This window comes from Triticum urartu, chromosome 7A, assembly GCF_056163025.1.
Source record: "Triticum urartu cultivar PI428250 chromosome 7A, HENAU_Tu73, whole genome shotgun sequence".
Lineage (NCBI taxonomy): Eukaryota > Viridiplantae > Streptophyta > Magnoliopsida > Poales > Poaceae > Triticum > Triticum urartu.
The window spans coordinates 62,506,584-62,530,134 of NC_141879.1; the positions used below are offsets into that span (position 1 = coordinate 62,506,584).

General features: G+C 47.5%; 2 protein-coding genes, 1 long non-coding RNA gene and 1 pseudogene across 4 annotated transcripts; 2 read left to right on the top strand and 2 right to left on the bottom strand.

Moving 5' to 3' along the window:
* Nucleotides 1-6,665: 6,665 nt before the first annotated feature.
* LOC125520338 (uncharacterized) lies at nucleotides 6,666-9,392 on the bottom strand. 2 transcript variants are annotated; one of them, XM_048685231.2, is made up of 4 exons: nucleotides 9,022-9,392; nucleotides 8,104-8,324; nucleotides 7,693-7,913; nucleotides 6,666-7,565 (listed from the first exon to the last, which is right to left on the bottom strand). In XM_048685231.2, the coding sequence occupies exons 1-4, from the start codon at nucleotides 9,267-9,269 to the stop codon at nucleotides 6,912-6,914; spliced, it is 1,344 nt and encodes a 447-aa protein (XP_048541188.1). In that variant the 5' UTR covers nucleotides 9,270-9,392; the 3' UTR covers nucleotides 6,666-6,911. The 2 variants fall into 2 exon arrangements, with proteins under 2 accessions (XP_048541188.1, XP_048541189.1); XM_048685232.2 differs by having other exon boundaries at nucleotides 8,113-8,324; nucleotides 9,022-9,391.
* A 2,933-nt stretch (nucleotides 9,393-12,325) lies between these two features.
* Nucleotides 12,326-21,576, bottom strand: LOC125522688 (uncharacterized). Its single transcript, XR_007289927.2, has 3 exons — nucleotides 21,562-21,576; nucleotides 20,439-20,533; nucleotides 12,326-12,584 (listed from the first exon to the last, which is right to left on the bottom strand). It is a non-coding gene; the product is annotated as an uncharacterized LOC125522688 (long non-coding RNA).
* LOC125522689 (uncharacterized) lies at nucleotides 12,787-14,645 on the top strand. Its single transcript, XM_087537020.1, has 10 exons — nucleotides 12,787-12,907; nucleotides 12,939-13,110; nucleotides 13,231-13,346; nucleotides 13,415-13,609; nucleotides 13,701-13,910; nucleotides 14,007-14,081; nucleotides 14,172-14,282; nucleotides 14,355-14,423; nucleotides 14,511-14,588; nucleotides 14,632-14,645. Exons 1-10 carry the CDS (start codon nucleotides 12,787-12,789, stop codon nucleotides 14,643-14,645), a joined length of 1,161 nt encoding a protein of 386 aa, XP_087393146.1.
* On the top strand, nucleotides 14,573-19,701 carry LOC147957803 (uncharacterized; annotated as a pseudogene).
* Nucleotides 21,577-23,551: the final 1,975 nt, after the last annotated feature.

A 23,551-nucleotide genomic window follows, 5' to 3' on the forward strand; every position in this document is an offset into this window, starting at 1 on the left:
ACCCTGAGATTGTAGACGCCGACGTAAATGAATCCTAACCTTCAAATCCCTGAAGTCCGTACCCTGATCTCTCTGATCCTATTATATCTGAACCCTGGATTTGTTTGTCACACCAAGAAAATCAAAATCCTGGCCGGGAACTCGCTCTCACAGGGGCGCCGGCAACGCATCATCTTCTTCCTCGTTCACCTCTCTCTCTCCTTCTGCTCTTCATAAATGACAATAGGGTATATGCTAAACAATGTGCGCCCTCACCTGCGGGTGGCGCGGACGCCGCCGCGAGTGTGTACTTCTCTTGCGACGACGGCTCCTGGTAGGGTGATCTCCAAAGGTGCCGTGCCCAGCGAGGTGACTGCGGCAGCCTAGTCGGCGGTGTGCTTGGTGAGGCGAGGACGCCGAAACGCCACTGCTTGCTGCAGATGTTGACCAAAGTGTGCACGGCCATTTCTCTTCCATAGCCTTCGTCGGCGTCTTCTGCATCTTCCCGAGGTGAGTGGCGTGAGCCTGCTAGACACCTAGACGTACGCGGCTTGGAGTGCGCCGTTCGAGGTGAGCCTGCTATGTAGCTGCGCCCGCCTACTCGCCACGCCTCAGCCTCATCGTACCGCGTCGCCATATCCCCGGCGAGGGTGTCCTCGGCGGCTTGGCTTTCTGCCCCGCGTGCGTTTGTTTCACGTGCGTACGTGTACGCATCTAGCCGCTCGCTAGTATCGATTCAGTAGCTTGCTGGCTTGTAGCATGTGCGTGTATTCTTCTGTGTACTTGCTACTTGCACACACTGATTAGCCCGTGGCTAGAATCGATCCACCGGGTGCAAATCGAACGCTTCGATCTTCGAACGCCAGCCGCGCCTCCCCTCACTTGGCATTGAGAATACTCACTCAGCCATAGGTGATCGCTGACCACGGCTGCCACCAAGTCGGACTTGCCCAGGTGCAGCAAGTTGCTGAGGAGCTCCCGCCGTCCGTGGCCACTGCACCGCACCTCATCAGCCAGTGCTTGTCACCATGAGGGTGGGTCGGTAGGGGAGTGAACATGTGAGGAAGAGACTGGGAAAGAAGATGCATATGACAGGTGGAGCCATGTAGTAAGTGACAGTAGAGTTCAATCCCGGCTGGGATCGCGGCTTTCCTATTACCCCAAACAAGATTGTACTCATACGGGGTCTAGGTTAAGTGGGATTTGTAAATACGGGGTATCAACTTCAGGGATTTAAAGATGAGGGTTCATTTGCGTCGACCTGTATAACTTCAGGGTTTATTTCAAACTTCACTCGCGATAGTGTTAACCACACAGACACGCGGGTTGCGATGGAAAAAATAACGGGTCAACCACACGGGCCTGATAAGAGAAACGAGATAATGGGTCACACACACGAATCTCCACGCACAGATCTCAGGGCACAGAAAACGGATGAAGGCGAATTGTTTTCATCCGCATGTAAATTAGCAGATCCGTAAAAAAACGGAAAGAGATCAGGCGCTACCGAAGACATTGCATCATGGCGAGACGTAAAGCTTATGAACTCTAATCTGTTTCAGCACGTCCGTCCCGCGCGCCAATAAGTAGCCGCTGAATCTGGCCTACAACCTGGGATCCAACAGCACAGCCGCCATTGTAGAGAAGCGCCAGCTCTGTGTGGTGGCCTTCCGCCATGCAAGGTATCCATGGCCCCGCGGCATCGACGTCGCCGTAGTTCGGCACCCACGCACAAGCCCGGACGGACAGGAACAGCGGGGCAGTAGTACTTCGCAAAAGGCGATGTGCAGAGCCTAAGGAGGCCGGCGGCCCACGAGCTTGGCCCTGGCGAGGTGGCAGTCTCGAGAACGGCCATTGACGATGGTGTCCACGGCGCTGTACGCGCCGTCGACACCGGCCGGCAGGATGGCCGCAGATCACAACGGTCGGCTGGATCCAGAGACCACATCATGTTGACGTGGTGGGTCGCCTCAGCACAGATGGCGATCTTGTTACAACTTTGCCCCATGAGGTTATACTTTTTACAAGGGTGTGATTCGTTCAAGTTTGTGGGGCTGCTGACTTTGTGCTGATTTGCTTTGTGTACTGCTTTTGTGCAGTGAAAAGAAAGGATCGATCAAGATGAATTTCTCTGTTTGCTACTTCGGGTATGTGAACTGCTGATTCTGCCTTTTGTGCTGCCGTTGAAGAGAGGAAGTGGGCCATTGAGATAAAATTGTACGTGCAGAGAAGAGCGAAACCTATGTCAGAACCGAGAACCTGATAGATCTCTGGTATGTACAAAGCTGACTACTGGTGGATTGATCCTTCTCATCGGAATGGCCAGCAACAACGAGCTGGATATACGGAAACTACCCCGGTTCTGTTTATTGTGAGCAATCAATATGAGAGTATGAAATAATGCAGAAAAGGAAAGAGCACCTAGCTATACCAGATCATTCAGCTTCGAGAGACAAATGAATCAGCCTGCTTCGGGTATTGTGTGTAAAACGATGTAGATTCTCCAGGTTCTCGCCCAAGTTCGGCACCTTCATCTACGCATGCCCGACCAAAGATGGATCGGCAATGGCTAGACAAGGTTGTTACTTGTAACCGTGCATGGTTTGCATCATCGTCTCCGACCCGACAACGTGTCACGATACCGAGTTTGCCCAACAGTGTTGCCTCAAGCATCGATGACATCCGTTAATGCTGCTGCTTCCGCTTGCAATGATGCCTGGGGAGTGTTGCACCGGACCAGGCGGAGATGACGTTGAAGATGTCGAGGCAACATAGCTGCCCTCCCTGGTACAATGTTTATAATTATTATAGGCATTATGTTTTAGTGGCTTCTTTTGAAGGCGGCAATTTTGTTGTCCAACGATTTTTTTTCTGTACTATCTATTTATTTTATCTGTATCTAATATTAAAGAGAGGTTTATTTTGCAGTTTTTGTAAAAGGAGGTTTGTTTTTTCAGTTTTATTTCCTTCTATCATTTTTCATACATCGCCCTTTGATTTCTTATATACGTATTCTGCACTGATATCTTTTCTATTTTTTTAAAAAATGGAGAAGGACCCCCGGCCTCTGCAACTGGACAATGCATGCAGCCACTTTATTAATTATTTACCCAAAATCTTACAAAGTCATACAAAAGTAAGACTAAAGCCACCGTCTAGGCAATATCTGTCGCTACTCCTATCCAGTTGATGAAGGGATGCTGATAGTCTGGGCCTAATATCAAACAGACCTCGCAGCCAAATCTAACATCTAAGATCTGAGATCCCAACCAAGACGCCTACCGGGTATGGGACACCCAACAGTCCGGCGCACTCCTCAACAAGGACGGCTGCCGGGTATGAGGCCGCCACAGCCACCTGCCACCAATCCATTTTTAGTGTTATACTGTTGCATGTAAATTGCCGGTCTAGCTACCGTCGAAGCCACCACGACACCAGACCACGCCACCATCCTGCGCTCGTCCATCATCACACGTCCACCGGCGAGACCCCGCTGCTCCATGCCGCTGAGACCCGCCGTTGTCGACGTGTCAGATACCACGCCGCTCCTCCTCTTGTCCCCTCCAGCCAACACTTGCTTCAAAACGATGCCCCCAGGAGGGAGAACGACATCAAAACGTAGCCATCCTCCGATCCGGTAGACCCAGACCTAGGGTTTCCCCCGGAACCTTCCGATCAGGTTGACGTGACCTGCAGCGACGATGCCTCGAGAAGGGAACGGCGTAGGAGACACCGCCATCGTCCGCCATGACCGCAGTCAGGCGCAATTTTCACCGGAAGCCACGTCGTCCCGATCTCGCGGCTGGCTGGAACCGAGCGGAGTCTCGCCACAAAGACGAATGCCACCGCCGTTGGTAAACTTGCGGAGATCCGACATCTCCTCACCGGTCCCTCCACGTGCCACCGGTCGGCGGAAGGCCACCCCGCGGCGGATCCGATCGGGGCGTTCGATCCGCAGTCGCCGCCGCCACCATCTCCGCGCAGATCAGGCACCCCGTCGGATGGGGCGCTGCCACCGCCGCCGTCCATCACAGGGCCATCGCTCCATCGGCTTAGGGCGCTTCGGCCACCGCCGCAGGGCAAGGGATCGCCGCCCCAGCCATCGCCTTCGGATCCCACGAGAAGGGCCGCCCCTGCCGCCTCAGATGAGATCTCGCCGCATCCACCCGCCTAGGTGCCTTCGGCGCCTGGCCCGCCGCCGCCGCGGCGCTCGCCGGTGGCAGCGGCGGCAGAGGGAGGCGCGAGAGGAGGCCTGCGGTGCTAGGGTTCGGAGCCCCCTGGCGTCACCTAAGGGGAGGCGACGCGAGGGGGAGGGGTGCCGACCAACCTAACATCAGGAAGCACATCGGCTCGCTACTTTTTCTTGGACCCCTAAAAAAAGAACCTTTTCTTGGTACATTATGTTCAGTGGACGATATACACGTGCAGTAGTTTGCTTTCTCTTCCACTAAAGGGTACCCATGAGCGAGGGGAGTAGATCACTGTTATTTGGTAGATGGCCATATGCAATAGGAACCAAAAAAAGATGTACATCATCTCAAAAAGGAAAAGATAAAACATATGAGATATGAGGAAGTTATGTAAAGGTAAATACAAAATAACCACGTGGCATACCCGATGGCATTATGCATATATGTCTGCTCTTGACTTCAAAGAGGATGACTAAGCATCAGGAGAGATCATATTGAGAACAAAAAAAGTTGTCCACTGTGGTACCATTCACACCAGTTCAACTATGTTTATCCTATTGGGTCGCGTTCAGAACCATCTAATTTTCTTCAGACGGTGATAATGTTTGTTGGAGGAATCAGTCAAACGGTAATTGGTCTGCTACTGGAAATCGCCATATCCGTGAGAGAGAGGGGGGGGGGGGGGGGGGGGGGGGAGGGAGGGAGGGAGAGAGGGATTGAGAGAGAGGGAGGGAGGGATTGAGAGGGAGAGAGGCGAGCGAGAGAGGGAGATGGAGATCAACAGTGAGAAAGCAGAATCTTAGGTGCAACCACATCAAAAGAATTCATGTACACCTAAATCTAATAAAAATGCATTGACTGCACGCACAAGGCAATCTGATGATTCGAGAGCACATCTCGCTGGAAGATAGATGACGATTGTTCACGCTCGATAACTCTTGTAAGTTGTTTTACCTGTATCACATCTAGATAGCCTGATTCTCGTGTCGTTTATGCTAAATTCGACAATAGGATGGTGTGAAGTCAACGTAAAAAGAAAGATATGGAGTTAGTACTTTCCCGTTGCAAAGCACGGGCATATGTGCTAGTAATCCACTATGGGAACCGGCCCTCTGGACAGATTTTTCTTGTAATTCCGCGCTCCCTGCATCTTTGCTCTTTCCAGCATTGCTTCCTGTACCAAGGCATATTGTGTTGCAATAGCTATCGTGGATGGTAACTGAATTTCAACAGCGGAATGGATTTCCTCTTTCAAACCCAATATGAACTGAGTAACCAACATGGTTTCACCAACTCCTTCATACATCCTGACCTGGTACACACGCTGATGGAAGGCGGTTCTATATTCCTACATCCATCCATGTTGTCTCAAAACAAGTAAATTTTGCATACAACTTTGATGGACATTGACCTGAAATTCTTGAGTAACAGCCACACAAAAGTTTCCCCGACTTTTGTAATGACCAGTGAGCTTATAAGACTGAAACCAATGAGCAGCTTCGCCATGCAGATGCAGAGATGCGGACATCAGTTCAAATGACCCAGGATTTTGATATAACTGAAAATAGGCCTCACAATTTCGAGCCAAATACGAACTCCTTCTCCCTCAAACCTCAGAAATTCCATCGTAGGCAGGCATCCCGGGTCGCTTACTGCTATGTGCATCGGACAGGTGAGGGGACTGAGGTACCTGAACCGGATGTTGTACCGGTACTCGATTTCACAATGGAGGAGGTGGTGGTGGCAGCGGCGATGTATCGATTTGAGACCATTGCAACACAGACAAATGCCGACGCCCCTGGTGGCACCGTGGCATGAAGAGATGGAAGCCTAGAACTCACTGGGAACCCTGCCCCGATGGTCCAGTGAAGCCCTTTGTGAACTTCTGGGCAGCAGTGGCGCGAGATCAGATGACATCATTAGATGGAGCGGGCGGCCGATCCACGGCTCCCCTCTTCCATCGTACAAAGGCGGCAAGGTCACTTCCCTCTCCCAGGCGGCCGGGCCAACTGCGAGGCAACGAACAGTTCAGGAACACGGACAAAATCTAGTTAGAGGAATGGGCCAGACGATCTACACATGTGATTTTAGCTCAATTGGTTTGAGCACATGGATGCTATTTATGTAAACTCAAGCGAATGAGCGAAGGCCCTGTATTTTGTCGCCAGCTTCTCACTGCAAAAAACTCAACCTGAACCAACACATGACGCAGCCCCCAGGTTCTCTTGCTTCTTCCTGCGGCTGTGTCTACAAGGCATGTGTTTGATGATCCAACACTGAAAACCTTCCCTCCCTGGTCCACGATGTATTTAAAAACAACAATGGTATATAGCTGACCAGGGATATTCACAAGAAATTCACTTGTGGACACGAAGTAACAGAGATACATTGCCCAAGATATAAGTAGACGAGGGAACTTTGTTTAGAGATGCATGCAGAGATACACAAGAAATTCACTTGTGGATGCAGACCATAAGAGCAGCAGCACACAGCTCATCAACCAAGATATAAATAGCGATCGAATTAACATGACTTACTGTTCTGGACACTTTACCCCATTACAAACATGACTTATCTGACAGCAGTTCAGCATAAACATTAACCGACCAGTCAATGTCTGGACACTTGATCAAACTAACATGACTTCTTGTTAGCCATACTACACTACATAAACAGCAGTTCAGCATCTTTAACATACCACTGCTCCACAGCTAAATAAATGGTTGGGTTGGTTGCATCAGATCAGATGCCATAGGTCATCAGGTCATCCACTCTGGCCACGAGGCACGACCAACCTACAGTGAACTGAACCGTGCAGAAGGCAAGCTTGCATCTGCCAAGACTGGCGGAGGATCTCTTGGGGACCAACTCGGTAACATCGGATTTTTCATACATGCATCCGCTCCTCTTGCTGTAGGCCTCTATACAAAGCTTCAGCCTCCCATCTTTTTCCACGCAGACAACATGTCTAGAGAGGGCGATGATGCCATCGGCTAGATCCACACGAAACGTCCCGTCTCGAGCATCAAGCAGTACCAAATCCTCGTCTATGCTGGCGGAGCGGGCAACAATGCGGATTCCCAGGTTTTTGGGCCATCGACCTTGGATGACTTTAGCACAGATCACTGTGGCCTCGACCGCTCCGGCAAGCAGGGCGGAGGTAACCTGTAGGGAGCACAACTCAGAAGAACAGCTGCTGTGCATGATGTCGTGGTTGCCTATGCCTGCGTCGGCAAATTTGTCACTGGGATCACGTCCGTATACTAACACTTTGGAGATCAAATCTTTGTCCTCATGCTCTGTGGTTCTTCCCTTCAGTCTGAGTTGGATCTCGACGTCGACAGGGCCGGTGAAGACGATCGCACGAGATGGGCCGGTCAGCGTCAATAATGGATCCTGCAAGCATCAGTTGCACTTCTCATAAATAAATTGACCAACTGCATAGAGAAATAAGGACACAGGATAAAATATAGCCAGCCCCACATAATAAATGAAAATAATACTTGAACACACCACACCAGACCTGTTGAGTGAGTTGTAGGCAGGCGTCCCTCCCGCGTCTGAAGATAACGTTGCGATTATGATCCACTGAGTCTCGGGTGGCCACCAAGCCATAGACCTCGAGTGGCCACTCAAGAGCATCATTGATCTCTGTGACTCTGATGGAGAAGATCTGCAGGCAAGTCTTGACACCTGCATGAGATGGGGTGGGTCTGCATGTGAAGAGCATGGCTCTGACGCACGCTGCAGCAGAAGACCCAAATCAGCCCAGAACACAAACGTTAACTAAAGAATTCAGGTTCAGACATATACAATGCACAGGCTAGCTACAAGGAAACTGATCTCTTCTTTTTTTTCAATCAGTAAGGGACTAATCCAGTTGAGGTATACAGTAGGAAGATGAAAACCAGAGCAAGAACCAGATGGGTAGTACGTAGATTACTGTAGTATTCGAAGGAGCCGAACTCGCCACCCCAAGAGTTTTCCCAGTCACGTGTGTAAGAAACCAGGTCCTTTGCCTCCACGAAAATACCCATGGGTGATTTTCCTTTGTCATCAATCCTCCCAGGTAGCTGATTTGAGAATGAATCAACTAGCTCTTGTACTGCGTGTGCTGATGGTGGCTGAGTAGTATCTCCGACATGTTCATCACACCTGAAAGGGAACAAGCTCAATGAATATGATAGTATTTTATCTTTAGAACTACATATATATTATTCTCGGCGGTGATTCTGGTATGATAACTACATCTATGAACAAAAATCAGAACAGATTATTCCAGCAATTCAGTTCTGTTTGAAATACAAATCAGTACCATGTTGCTGCCCTAGACATCGTAATATCACCAATATACTTACACTTGCTCCACGACTAGTATAACAGGACAAGCCTAAGGCTAATGTCAGTGGTGCGCACGGTGGTGAGGGCAATGCTTGAGGAATGGCATGCCCGTGTGATAGACGTCCTCAATGTTTAGACGAATAAACTTGGGTTTTTTTTTTCCTTTGGATGGGTGGCTGGCTGGCTGGTGGAAATCAGGAGAAATGTTAGATCCAGTTTCAAAGAGTCTGCTTGGAAGCTAGTACTAGTCATTTCCCCATGTTATTGCGTCAAATTAGATGGTGCATACAGTGCTGGGAGTCCTCTCCTAGCATGATTGCCAAGATTGAGCTGATTTGCAAACTAAGAAACACACCAGTGACCTGCCGGTGATGGGAGGGGGGAAAAAGCAATTTTCTGCCCTAAAATGCTAAAAAGAGTTTCTTTTTAACAGTAGTAATAACCAACGAGCGCGCAGGGGAATAGATCTAGTAGATAGAAAGCTCAAGGGGGGAGGGAAGGGGGATCTCACCCGGTTTCGCCGGAAGATGACTCAAGAGAGCTGGCCTTGCGCCGCCCTCGATGGCGTTGGGCGTCCGTGCGGCGGACCTCAAGCTCCCGCTTGGCGTGGGCCAGCTCGGAACGACGGCGATCATCTTCGCGTTCGTGGTGACGGCGATGATCCTCGGCGAACTCATGGGAAACAACATCTCGAAGCTGACAATCGCCGTGGGTGCATACGAAAAGGTAGTGATGGTCGCCCGCGGCGGGGCTAGCCATTGGGGAATTTTTGGCCTAGGGTTTCCTCTCGTTTCGCTGCGGCGGGCGGCGACGGCTAGTCTCGGTAGATTGGGGAAATTTTGTGCGGTGGGTAGTACTCTGCCGGTCTGGCGGCCCCCCTCTGGCCAGTAAGTGTGGTTTTATAGATCGGCGCCCGTTCGCTCGTTGCGCCCTTCCCGCGAGCGGTCGATTTCCCCCAAAGAATGCGTCGACTCGAACGAACTAAGTTTCGTTTCAAAATAACAAAGTCTTTGTTTAACGCACGATAGTTTTTATGATAACGAATCATATAACCATAAATAACTACTCCCTTCGTTTCTTTTTAGTCTGCATATAAGATTTAGTCAAACTTTATAAAGTTTGACTAATTTTATATTAAAAAAATATCAACATTCACAATATGAAATCAATATTATCAGATGCATCATGAAATGTATTTTCATACTATATATTTTTAATATTGTAGATGTTCATATTTTTTTATATAAATTTAGTCAATTTTATGTAGTTGGACTTTGACCAAATTTTATACGCGAAGTAAAAAGAAACGGATGGGAGTAAGAGCATCTCTAGTCGGGCGCCTCAAACCCGCCTCATACACCCAGGCGGCTGCCCGATCACTGCCGGTCGCAAAATTTGACTCAGGCGGGTGCCTCAAACGCATAGACTGACTGGCACTCCTCATATCCAGCATAAATATGAGGCGGATATGGGACGCCCGGGCGCGCCCGGGTACGCCCGCCACGTAGGACTGACTAAGGGGTCCCACGTGGACTCTCCCGGAAACCCAGCGGTCCGATGGACGCCTCTTACATTGCAGTAGTGTGAACGTTGCGAGCCGCTCCGGCTTGCCGCCCGAGACCGAATCCGCCTATTTAACCCGGTCGGCGTCCCGCAACCCTAGCTCATCCACCCCCCGCCCCTCTCTGCGCGGCCAGTCCGAGCCCATCCACCTCCTCCCTTTACCGCTCCGCCATGGTTCGGAGGAAGATCGCCTACTACGCAATGCTCACGCCGCTACAAGATCCAGCAAGAGATCCGCGTGCGAGACAAGCCGCGCGCCTCGCCCGCATGGCTGCCGGGCTGCCTCCGGACTCGCCGGAGCCGGAGGAGGAGCAGGCGGGGGAAGAGGAGGGAGAAGAGCTAGCACTGGTGGAGGTGGAGGAGGCGGAGCAGCAGGAGCCAGAGCTGTCGGGCTTCAATATGAAGCAGGCGGAGGCGGAGTTCGTCGTCGCCCAATCGGACGAGATGGCGGAGCAGCAGGCCATACTAGAGTCCATCCAGGATGAGGCCTGTGTCGAGGCTAATAGGGTGTTCCTCCGGCAGGAGCAAGCGGCGTCGGATGCGCTCTTCGCCAAACTCGACGTGGGAGATAGAGGCGGAGGAGGCTGGAGCTGTAACTGCCGCCCATGCTGCCGGAGCCGGACACAGAGATCGCCGACATCTCCAATGAGCAGCTAGTTGATTGACGTAGTACATAGGTTTATTTCGTTTGCATGTCTTTGTATGGATTTAAAAATCTAATATAAGATATCCAGACACGGATATGGGAGCCATCCATCTAACCCTATATCGCAAATGTTTGCCTTAAAAAATAACAATTGTGATTTTATGATTTGATAAGTAGTTTTTTGTTCGGCGGAAGGCTGCTAATCATACCAGATAAAGCAAGCATTTGCTTAAATAAAACTAGTAAACACAACTAAATGAAGGCTACCATGTCCTGCCAAACGAAACTACTCATAAGAAATTTGGCGGAAAGCGCTTCAGCCAAATGAAGCTATGCTTAACGCCAAATGAAGCTACTAAACGAAGGACCTTCCTCCATAAAAAAACACCACCGCCTAATCTAGCCATGATCGCCTAATCAAGTATAATTAGCACCTCCCGCCATATGTATAAACGCCTTCCACACTACTTTCCATCAAATGTAGCGCAATTAGCACAATGTCTTCCACCAAATGCTAGCCATTCTGAGTAGACGAAGAGTAGAGACGGTACATGGTGCCTTTTGATTGGCCAGACTAATGTCCAGATTTCCGCAAAGCCCCCCTTTGTTTGTTTTCAGTTTGCGGGGAAAACGAACATCCGGACGCGTCGGTCGACCGATGCGGGACTGAGTTGGATGGAAACTGTGTCCGGACAGTGCAATTCGAACGCTCGCGGGAGGTTTGAGGGTCCGTTTTGAAGATGCCCCTACCATATGTCGGTTTGGTTAATATCCTACATATAAGTGATTAACTTTTCTCTTAAAAAGAAAAAATAGTTCCAAAAAAGAGAAGACAGAGTAGGCAGAGGTTGGACTTTTGTTTTTTCTTGCTAACCCCACCCAGTCATAGATTCGATCTTTGTTGACTTTGATAGTTCTTGGTGTGATTTGTGTGTGTTGATATTGGTTGTGTATGCAAAGATTAGGTATGTGTTAATTGTGTTTGTATCCCTTGAATTCACGATTTATCTTTAAAAAACCAGCTAAAGTAGGGCGACAATCAATCTTAAGTAAAGCAAGTAAAAAATTCAAAAATAATAATAATCTTAAAGCAAGTCGAAGAAGGAAAAGTGTAGGGGAGACAGATCGGTGGCTCGCAAAGGATCGAGACTTACGTGTGCCGAGATGGAGGCAGATCGTCCTCCTCCATGCTGCTCCTCGCTTCAGAACCAAAGGTTTGATCTTGCTTGCTTTACTTTTTGCCCGAACTGCCGAACAAGAGGCGCGGCGTACGTGTATATATGCAGGCGAGCAGGCCGGGTGGCATGCGACATCCACGTGATATGATCCCGGGTCGGAGTCGATCAAGGAGCTAGTGCAATTAAACCCGGTCGGTTCACCCAACTTGAATCTCCACTACTAATAAAAGAGCAAACATTATCTTTGCTAAACGCACCTCACAAAACATACACGGACCCACTACTACCGCATGATTATCCCCACTAATCTATATCCAACGGCTAGCCTTCACCTGATATGTTTTCTGGTGTGCACTTACTAATTTACATTGACTGACCGTACTCCACCGTGGAGGAAAACTTCCACGCGAAAGCAAATACAATCCCTACAATCACGTATCCCCCATTCCCACAAATAATAATAGACCTTCCAAATCCAAATCCAAAAACAAGAAACATATCCCACCGATATCCCCTTGCCGCTCAGAAACATCATCGCCTTCGCCTTCCTGGACGGCGACCTCGCCGCACGAAAACACCGCCGCCTTCCCTCGCCGCCCTCCACTGGCCATTAGATGCGCGGCTGCTCCTGCCTCACCTTCTCGCTGCAAACAGGTCGTCAGTTCCTTGCATCACCTGTGCCATCCTCTGAAAACATCAGGCAAGATTTTAATATTACACATTTCTTCTTGTTCTTGCAAGTTATCTTCTAACTTCCTTGTGCTTTAAGAAAATGCAATCTACAGATTTATGACAACATAACTTGAATCTAATTCTAACTAATATATGCTTCCAGTCAACCCTCTTGACAGATTTTTGACTGGAGTATTCAGTCTACGAAGTCGACGTTATGACTTCTCCAAATCACTCGGGGGCACGCACCCCATTTCAGGATATAAGCAACATCCATTCCTCAGGTAACTACCAGCCAACTGAGCGCTTCTTTTTTTCTGGGTTGATGAACACTTCTATAACGAACGTGCTAATTTCTATTGTATATTTAAACAGACCCTAAAGAAATTAAGAGGCAGAGGGACAGAGAATATTATGCACGAAATAGAGAGGACATCCTGAAAAGACGTCGTGACGCACGTTTAAAGAAGCAGAATGATAAACCTCTGCCGAATGATGAGCAAAATGTGCCACACACACCCCTAGCCATGTCCCAAGGTAAGTATGGCCATATACTGCATGCTTACATATTATTCAGGTAACTTATGATACTCTAAATCATACATGTAGACCCTACGGAGCTGAAGAGGCGACTGGATAGGGAACGGTATTCACAAAATAGAGACGAAATATTAAAGAGACAACGTCACGCCTACAGAAACAAAAAAATGGCTGACGCTTCCGCCGATATCAGTGTCCATGAAAATGAAACACAAACACCGATGTCCATACCCATTGGTAATGACAATCAACCAACTACAGTGAACCCTATTTGTTGATACTAACTAGCTTTCTCATCTATGTAGACCCTAAAGAGATACGGAGGCAAAGGGACAGGGAGCGGTATGCACAAAATAAGGATGAAATATTAAAACGACAATGCCTATCACGTGAGCACAGAAAGGCTACTACGACCCTACTCACCAATGATAGCACCGTGTCACACACACCAGCTACAGGACAATCCGGTGTCACCCAGCTACAACAAATAGCGTCTGAAGGTTCTGTGCTACCATAACATATTGATTGCATGGTGTTATCTTATCGAATATAACAAAAAAATTACTGATGTTATCTACAATTTTCATGCAGTAGCATCAAATATACCAAATTCATCTCTATCAGCTGAACATGCCCCCCACGACAAGGAGAATACTTTAACATACGACGAGGAGTCCGATTGGTTGCACCGGAATGATGCATATCAGATACAACAAATTGGTGGACGCATTAGAGCTGTTGCTATGCCTCTTGGTCATAACATGCAATCAATCTCCACCGTCGTAAGAGATATTGCACAAGGTATGCTTTAATGGCTTTGGTTTGTAATCTTCTAAACAAGAACAAAACTATAATCAGCTTCTGAATGAAAGTTACTGTCAATTGAACACAATGCAGAGCCTCTTACACAACTTTCAGGGGTTCAGGCACCCCAACTTAGCAGAATACGTAACCCAGATTTCTCAATTCAAGGTCCGGTTTAGTTCGTCCATTTAGTTATGGTGGAAGTGTGTCCATAGTGTTTATTTGACCGCAATTCCTGGTTCTCTTTCGTCTATTCAGGTATAGAGCCTTTTAATGGCTCCAGTCAACCAATGAAGACGCCAACTAATGATGAGAGACGCCCTGCAGAACCGTCTCCAGATGATACTCAAAGCACTCAAGATCTACAAAGTAATTTTTATGACCCTAGACTACTATAGTACCTGATTTTGTATGCTCTACTTATCTTGTGGTTTTTCGTAGTGGGCAACGACCAGATAGAAGATCCATATGGAATATTTGAGCCCGTTGTTCAACAACCCAATTTTGAAGGTACATTATATGTTTAGTCGTTCACTGTTCAGGTTCTTCGTTGACAATTTTGTGGCATTTATGTTTGACCAATATATTGCCTACTAGACTGCTTGGCGCCATTGCAAACTGGAGAATCTGTGTACCATGAGCCTGATGAGGAAGCTAGAATATTTATGGCCGAAGGTATGTCCATTGTCTATTTCCGAATTTACCATGAGCCTCATAGGTCTTCATTCATAATTTAATATATATTGTTCTTTAATGCTAGGTCTTGCTTATGAATCTTACCAACTTGGACGCCCACGAGCAGCACCAGTATCAAATACCGATGAATTCATTTACCGAAACCTACCTACAAAGCACCATGTCCTAAGAAAGGTTCCCGACTGCCGCCATTGTGGGGCATTGCGGTTTCCATTTGAGGGCCCAACATTTTGTTGCAGAAAAGGAAAAGTCAATATTATTACTCCAGACGTTCCAGAAGAGCTGAAACGGTTGTTTACAAGTCAAGATGATGATGATGCTAAATATTTCAGAGAGCATATACGGTATTTCAACACGCACTTCTCATTCACAACTCTAGGAGTCACTCTTGATCGCCGAGTAAGCACTGCGGCAGGAACTGGAGTATATACATTTCGTGCATGTGGTGGCTTATACCACGCTCTTGATGGTCTGGTGCCGGCTGATAATGGACCTCGCCATTTGCAGCTCTATATTTATGATACAGATCAAGACTTGGTTCACAGGGCTATGAGGTCTCCAGATCTTAATATAGAACTCATACGAAAGATTCTGCGAATACTTGAGCATAACCCTTATGCACAAGTTTTAAAGAGCCTTGGGTCTGTTCCAAATCTAGATGAGTATAGGATCTCACTAAACACGGATATCAACGAAGGTACAATGCCCCAACGACTTCTCAGGTGGCAGCGATATGGGTTGAAGGGAGCGACCCAAAGAATTGCTTTGATAGAAGTGTTGTCGTACATGGAAAAAAAGGAGACCGCCCCCTATATATTAGAGCATACTATGGGTGCTACGACCCATTGTCATATCCACTATTCTTCCCACATGGGGATACTGGTTGGAATCGTAGGATGCCATATGTTGGCCCCCTCGATGACACCACACAATGTTCGTCGGGTAACCCTGCACCCCAAGTAAACCAAACCTCTAATTTATATACAGGTATGAGGTTCATTATTCATTTATATACTTGCTATTTATGAATGAAGACTTATGTTCTCATGTTTCTGTTATATGAAAACTTGATTACAGAAAGTGAACAAGTTGGGAATTTTGAACCACATGAAGACCATGCCACGGATTTACCTGCAGGTATCGGTCATCATTGCTTATTCTTCAATTCTTATGTGGTCAATTATTATCGGTGCAAACAACGTATTGAAGGTGAAATGTTGTCAATCTTGTAGATGACACGACCCAATATTCAGCGCATAATACTGCACCACAAGTAAACCAAACCTCTGATTTATCTACAGGTATGATGTGCACTATTAATTTATATACTTGCTATTTACGAATGAAGACTTATGTTCTCATTTTTCTATCACATGAAAACTTCATTACAGAAAGTGAACAAGTTGGGAATTTTGAACCACATGAAGACCATGCCACGGATTTACCTGCGGGTATCGGCCATCATTGCTTAATATTTAATTCTTATATGGTCAACTATTATGCCTGCAAACAACATATTGAATTTGAAATGTTGTGAATCTTGTAGATGACAATGAATATAACCCAGATGAGGATTTTGGTGACAATGAGGTGAATGCAACAAAGGCCAGGAAATTTGTTAGTGCGAGGGAGTACTACTGCTTCAAACTACAGGTCAGGAAGAAGCTTTTTAACATCATCTTGTTCGGGGCGCGCCTTTTCCAACAGTGGGCTGTTGACATGTATATCAAGATGGAGACTACGAGGCTTGTCTGGTACTCAAAGCCGGAAAATCAGAAGGTTATACGCGCTGACCTCTACCAGGTAACGTGCTTTTGTATATTCTAATAGATCATAATGCAACGACTTTATGGACATTCCATGCTTTTCTATAACCTTGTATACTATTATAGGGTCTTGTTGACACTGTCGTTGTCGGCGAGTCACGCGGTGATCGGATTGGCAAGAGAATCGTGCTCCCACGTACATTTCCGGGTGGTGACCGTGACATGCAATGGAGGTTTCTAGATGCAATGGCAATAGTCCAGCGGTGGGGTAAACCGGATTATTTTATCACAATGACTTGCAATCCTTATTGGGAGGAGATAACTGAGAAATTGTTGCCTGGACAACTGCCACAAGACCGTCCAGACCTGGTGGCAAGAGTATACAAAGCTAAACAACGAGATATGATGGACTTACTGACTAAAGGTAAGCATTTCGGAGAAGTTGCGGCTTATGTACATGTCACGGAGTTTCAGAAACGAGGTCTCCCGCATGAGCATATACTTCTAATCATGAAAGCAAAAAGCAAGTTAGCGACCCCGGGTGACTATGATCGGGTGATATCTGAAGAGATAGCTGACAAAGAAAAATACCCCATTCTACATGATCTGGTCATCAAACACATGATGCATGGACCCTGTGGTGAGTTGAAAAAAAGTTGTCCTTGCATGATTGATGGACAGTGCCGATTTCATTACCCGCAAGATTTTTGCAATGCCACACAACAAGGGAAAGACTCATATCCCATCTATAGGAGGAGGGACGATGGACGTGGAATTAGGATCAGAGGAGCAAATTTGGACAATAGATGGGTGGTCCCTTACAACCCTTTTCTGCTTATGCGATACAACTGCCACATTAATGTCGAAGCATGCTCAAGCATCAAGGCAGTCAAGTACTTGTTCAAGTACATCTACAAAGGGCATGATCGGACATCATTTGCATTCGAGCAGGATATCATCAATGATGGTGGAATCATCAATGAAATCCGACAATATAGGGATGCACGATATGTATCTCCTCCAGAGGCTATTTACATGATTTTTGGTTTTAAAATGTTTGGTGTCAGTCCATCTGTGTTGCAGCTCCAGCTTCATTTGCCAAACATGCATACAATTGCATTTAAATCTTGTGAAAATCTGGAAGATGTTCTCGCTCGACCATCTTCTTCCAAGTCCATGCTTACCGAGTACTTTGAGATGAACCGAAGGTTTCCAGAGGCACGAAAATGGTTGTACAGAGAGTTTCCAGAACATTATAGATGGATAGCTGGAAACAAGGAGTGGCAGAACAGAAGAAATAAGAGATCACAGATTAGAAGGCTTGTGTATGCACACCCTGCTGAAGGAGAAAGGTACTACTTGCGTGTCCTACTAAGTCATGTCTGGAGTGCCACTTCATTTGATGATTTAAAAACAGTAAATGGCAAGGCATGCAGTTCCTTCAGGGAGGCATGTGAGCACTTAGGCCTCATTGAGCACGACAGGACTCTTGATGATTGCATGACAGAGGCAGCCACATTTCAGATGCCTTGTGCCCTAAGACGGTTGTTTGTGACTATACTGGTATTTTGTGAGGCAAATCCGACAAATGTGGGACAAGCATCTAGCATCAATGTCTGAGGATTACCGTCGTAACCAATCTAATGAGGCAACACTTGAACAGATGGTGCTTAGAAATATCAGGGATATGTTGCAATCCATGGGAAAGGATATTACAACCTATGGACTTCCAGATATGGTTGAGACCGATGGTTCTTATGATGGTGAGCACAGAGAGGTAACAGAGGAGAGGCAAGTCACCGTGGACAAAGAACATCTAGATCTATTTAGCAGTTTGAACAGTGAGCAGCTGGCTGGTTTCAATGACATAATGGATCATGTGATGAACCAAAAAAGTCAGGTGTTCTTTGTTGATGGTCCAGGAGGCACTGGGAATACGTACTTGTACAAGGCATTGCTTGCAAAGGTGCGTTCCATGGGCCAAATAGCAATTGCAACTGCTACATCAGGTATAGCGGCGTCGATAATGCCTGGAGGACGGACTGCACACTCTAGGTTCAAAATTCCAATAAAGCTCACTGACAACAGCATGTGTAGTTTCACAAAGCAAAGCGGTACAGCGGAGTTGCTTAAACAGGCGTCCTTAATAATTTGGGACGAAGTCGCTATGACAAAACGTCAAGCTGTTGAGACGCTTGATAGATCGTTGCAGGATATAATGGAATGTCCTTTGCCGTTTGGGGGAAAGGTTGTCGTCTTTGGTGGGGATTTCAGGCAGGTCCTTTCCGTTGTGGCACGTGGGACAAGAGCGCAGATCACAGATGCTACACTTCTGAGATCATATTTGTGGGAGAAGACCCGCAAGATATGTCTCACGCACAATATGCGTGCACAGGCTGATCCTTGGTTCTCCAAATACCTCCTAAGGATTGGCAATGGAACAGAAGAGACAATTGGCGACGACTATGTGCGTCTCCCTGACGACATTGTGATCGGCTATACTGAGGATGAAAAAGCTATTAACACGCTCATTGAAGATGTCTTCCCATCGCTGCATGCCAATGCTAGATCGAGAGAGTACATGAGCGCACGTGCAATTCTTTCAACCAAGAATGATCATGTAGATGACCTGAATGATAAGATGATCTCCAGGTTTCCAGGCGAAGAAAAGTTATATCATAGCTTCGACTCAATCGAGGATGACTTGCAAAATAATTACACAATTGAATTTTTGAACTCGATCACACCAAATGGCTTGCCACCGCATGTTTTGAGATTAAAGGTCAACTGCCCAGTCATTCTGCTTCGGAACCTCGACCCTCATAATGGCCTATGCAATGGAACACGACTTATGATCAGAGCCTTCCAGGATAATGCAATCGACACGGAGATTGTTGGAGGTCAGCATGCTGGAAAGAGGGTGTTTATACCTAGGATCCCTATGTCGCCCTCGAAGGACATCTCACTTCCCTTCAAACTTAAGAGAAAACAGTTCCCCATCCGCCTAAGTTTTGCGATGACAATTAATAAGGCACAGGGTCAGACCATCCCAAACGTTGGTATTTACCTTCCTGAGCCTGTATTCTCACATGGTCAGCTATATGTTGCATTGTCAAGGGGAGTGTCAAGAGAGACGACACGGATTTTGGCCAAGCCAAACAAGGAGGTTGATAAATCCGGGAAAAGCACCAAGAACATTGTCTACAAAGATGTTTTAGAGAGATGAGGCAGGTGTGTCATTCCATTACTTCTTTGCAGCTACTATGTTGTTGCATCTATAACTATTTTTGGAACTAACATTATTTGTTTTTCATTTGCAGGTTTAGCCTACCATGATACGGTTACATGTATATTTTATGGATACATGCACATGATATTTTATTGTACCACACAGCACACTTTTGGAAGACAAATTTAGTTTCAGGGGCGAATTGGGGTGCCGCTGAGTAGCAATTACTTCCATTGTGTATGCCTCATTTTGTAATATACAATGGTACAATTTCTCAGTGCAGAAAAGCGAGTAAACATATGTATGTTCCACAAGATCTCTTTATGCTGTTTTAAATGCAGAACATTACTGCATTTAAATATGTCAAAGGCTGTGAAACTCGCCTTCGTGGAAAGCTACCAAAGGTAATTTGTCCCAGGCACCCATTTGTAGGGAATACTTTTTACTTGGAACTGGGAAGAAGCTACATTCCAGGCACCTATTTGTCCCAGGCATGAAGTTGTGGACACCAACCAAACTGGCCCTTTATACACGCATGAATTTGATGTGGTATGATTGAGACGTGAACCTTGACCACAAATTGTAATGCTAAAATGTTATAAATTGTTTTTTCAGTCTTCTACATACTAATATCATTTACATAAGTTTAGTCTCAACTCTCAAATTCCCAATAGTCATGTAGATACAGATATATACGTTTAAAAGTTTGAGTACGCACACACCCAACTGATAATATCTCTTGACCGGAGCGAGAAGCACGTGCAGGTAGTAATTAGTATGTAATAATTAGTGCTAAGGAGTGACAGCATGCTGAAACAAAACCTGAAAGCTAACCTTTTTCATATCACCAAGTGCAAATGCTTTATTTTTGCCTTGAAGAAATCTACAACTGCTACAACTCCAACAGTCTGACCTTCCCAAGCTACATCCTGCAAACAAACAACATTCTTAAGAATGGCCTCGCAGAAGTTAGCAACAGGTCATCATTACCTCCTGATGTTTATTTGGCATGAACATACATAACCCAGTTTCCTTTCTTGCATGTATGACTAGAACTGAAGTGTGAGAAGAAAAACACAGGAATTGCCCACTCCAAACAACAGACACACATAAGCTATCCCGCACGCTCAAACTGATCGGCATCTATTTGTCCTTTCTAAACAACCAGAAAGAATGAATCTTCATGTGAAAGACAAATAACATAAAAATAATAATGAACTGGTTATATTAACCGGAGAGACTAAAGAGAATCACAAAGTGCCAAAAGAGTTCACATATATTCAGGACAAGCTTACTCCAAGATTAGACAGTAGGAAAACAGGATCACCCCAAATTATATTTTTTTCTCTCCAATTCGAAAACGACTCTCATGCTCAAACCTAGACTACTGAGCTACATAAGTATTGTACTGGAATGGATAGCAATTAGGATTTAGCAAGCAGATACAGCCATTTTCAATCTAAAGAAACTTTTAAGTGTGTGGTCTCTCATTACAGGATGCATTGTACACTCAAAATTCTAAACTGCACCTAATAAAAAAAATCATCATTTAATTTAATATATCATATAACAGATGACCGCCTGTTATTTCTGCTCAGCATACTTATCAGAACGCAAGTATCTAAGTCATCATTTCTTCGGCTCACAAATTTGCAAGATCATCAGAATAGTAAATGTGTTACTGAAACACACACACACAATAAAACTGACATGAGACACCAAGATAAAACTTGATCTCCAGATGCAGAAACTCTACCATGAAGTAATATCATTCTGTCATACAATCCCTTTCTTGCAAGTCATGCCCCAAGTTACCATTTCTTACAGTAGCCTCTTAAGAGAAAGGATCCTGACTTTCTATCAATAAAAGCACCACTCTGTGTGTTCACCATCCAGCAGTGATATACCGTTTGTTAAACTCGAGTTCACAGTTGCGAATGCCTGAATCCACAAGTACCTGGAGCAACCGACCGGTTGTGTTAGGTCAGCCCATAGAAAAACTTTGGAGCAACATCCGGGCCAGACCCACAACAAGATCCCCTCCGTGTAGACCCGACGCATCCGTTTCCTCCCTCCAGGTGCCAGCGGCGGCGCCGTCCGTGAGGGGGGCACACCCCGGACATGCGTGCCGGGCGTTTGCAACCACCACAACACTTCCAAACTTGTGAGAGGCCGCCTACGCAAGATTTGGCGGCAAGCTAGCCCCCGGAGGCCGCCGGCCACAGCCGTAGACGCGCGCAGGGCAATCCGCGGAGAGGGAAATTTTCGAATACTTCTCCATCACCAAAAATTATGAAAAAAATATTATCGTTCCTATAGCACATGTGCCCACGTCGTGCAAAAAAACTCATAATTTTATCGCGCTCCGAGTTTTTACTAATATTCACGCCGCATCGTTACCGCAGAATGCCTACTACCGTGTCATCGCCGTCCGTTAGGGGGGCCACGCCCCGGAGATGCGTGCCGCCTCTTCGGACATGCCACCACACCACCCCGCATGTATGAGGGCCCGGTGCGACGCTCCGGTGGCATTGCTACCCCAGGGCCCCCGTCCCGCCTAACCCTTTAGCGTTTGACCAAGGGATCTAGCCCTTTGACTTTGCACGGACGGGATTTGACCAGTGGACCTCTCCATCCGGTTGTGTTAGGTCAGCCCATAGGAACACTTTGGAGCAACATCCGGGCCAGACCCACAGCAAGATCCCCTTCGTGTAGACCCGACGCGTCCGTTTCCCCCCTCCAGGTGCCGGCGGTGGCGCCGTCCGTGAGGGGGGCCAAACTTCGGAGACGCGTGCCGCCTCTTTGGACATGCCACCACACCACCCCGCGTGTATGAGGGCCCGTGTGATGCTCCGGTGGCATTGCTACCCCCAGGGCCCCCGTCCCGCCTAGCCCTGTAGCGTTTGACCACAGGATCTAGCCCTTTGACTTTGCACGGACGGGCTTTGACCAGCGGAACTCCCCACCCGGTTGTGTTAGGTCAGCCCATAGAAACACTTTGGAGCAACATCCGGGCCAGACCCACAACAAGATCCCCTCCGTGTAGACCCGACGCGTCCGTTTCCTCCCTCCAGGTGCCAGCGGCGGCGCCGTCCGTGAGGAGGGCACACCCCGGACACGCGTGCCGGGCGTTTGCAACCACCACAACACTTCCAAACTTGTGAGAGGCCGCCTACGCAAGATTTGGCGGCATGCTAGCCCCCGGAGGCCGCCGGCCACAGCCGTAGACGCGCGAAGGGCAATCCGCGTAGAGGGAAATTTTCGGATACTTCTCCATCACCAAAAATTATGAAAAAATATTATCGTTCCTATAGCACATGTGCCCACGTCGTGCAAAAAAACTCATGATTTTATCGCGCTCTGAGTATTTAATAATATTCACGCCGCATCATTACCGTAGAATGGCTACTACCGTGTCATCGCCATCCGTTAGGGGGGTCACGCCCCGGAGATGCGTGCCGCCTCTTCGGACATGCCACCACACCACCCCGCATGTATGAGGGCCCGGTGCGACGCTCCGGTGGCATTGCTACCCCAGGGCCCCCGTCCCGCCTAACCCTTTAGCGTTTGGCCAAGGGATCTAGCCCTTTGACTTTGCACGGACGGGATTTGACCAGTGGACCTCTCCACCCGGTTGTGTTAGGTCAGCCCATAGGAACACTTTGGAGCAACATCCGGGCCAGACCCACAGCAAGATCCCCTCTGTGTAGACCCGACGCGTCCGTTTCCCCCCTCCAGGTGCCGGCGGTGGCGCCGTCCGTGAGGGGGGCCAAACCCCGGAGACGCGTGCCGCCTCTTCGGACATGCCACCACACCACCCCGCATGTATGAGGGCCCGGTGTGACGCTCCGGTGGCATTGCTACCCCCAGGGCCCCCGTCCCGCCTAGCCCTTGACCACGGGATCTAGCCCTTTGACTTTGCACGGACGGGCTTTGACCAGCGGACC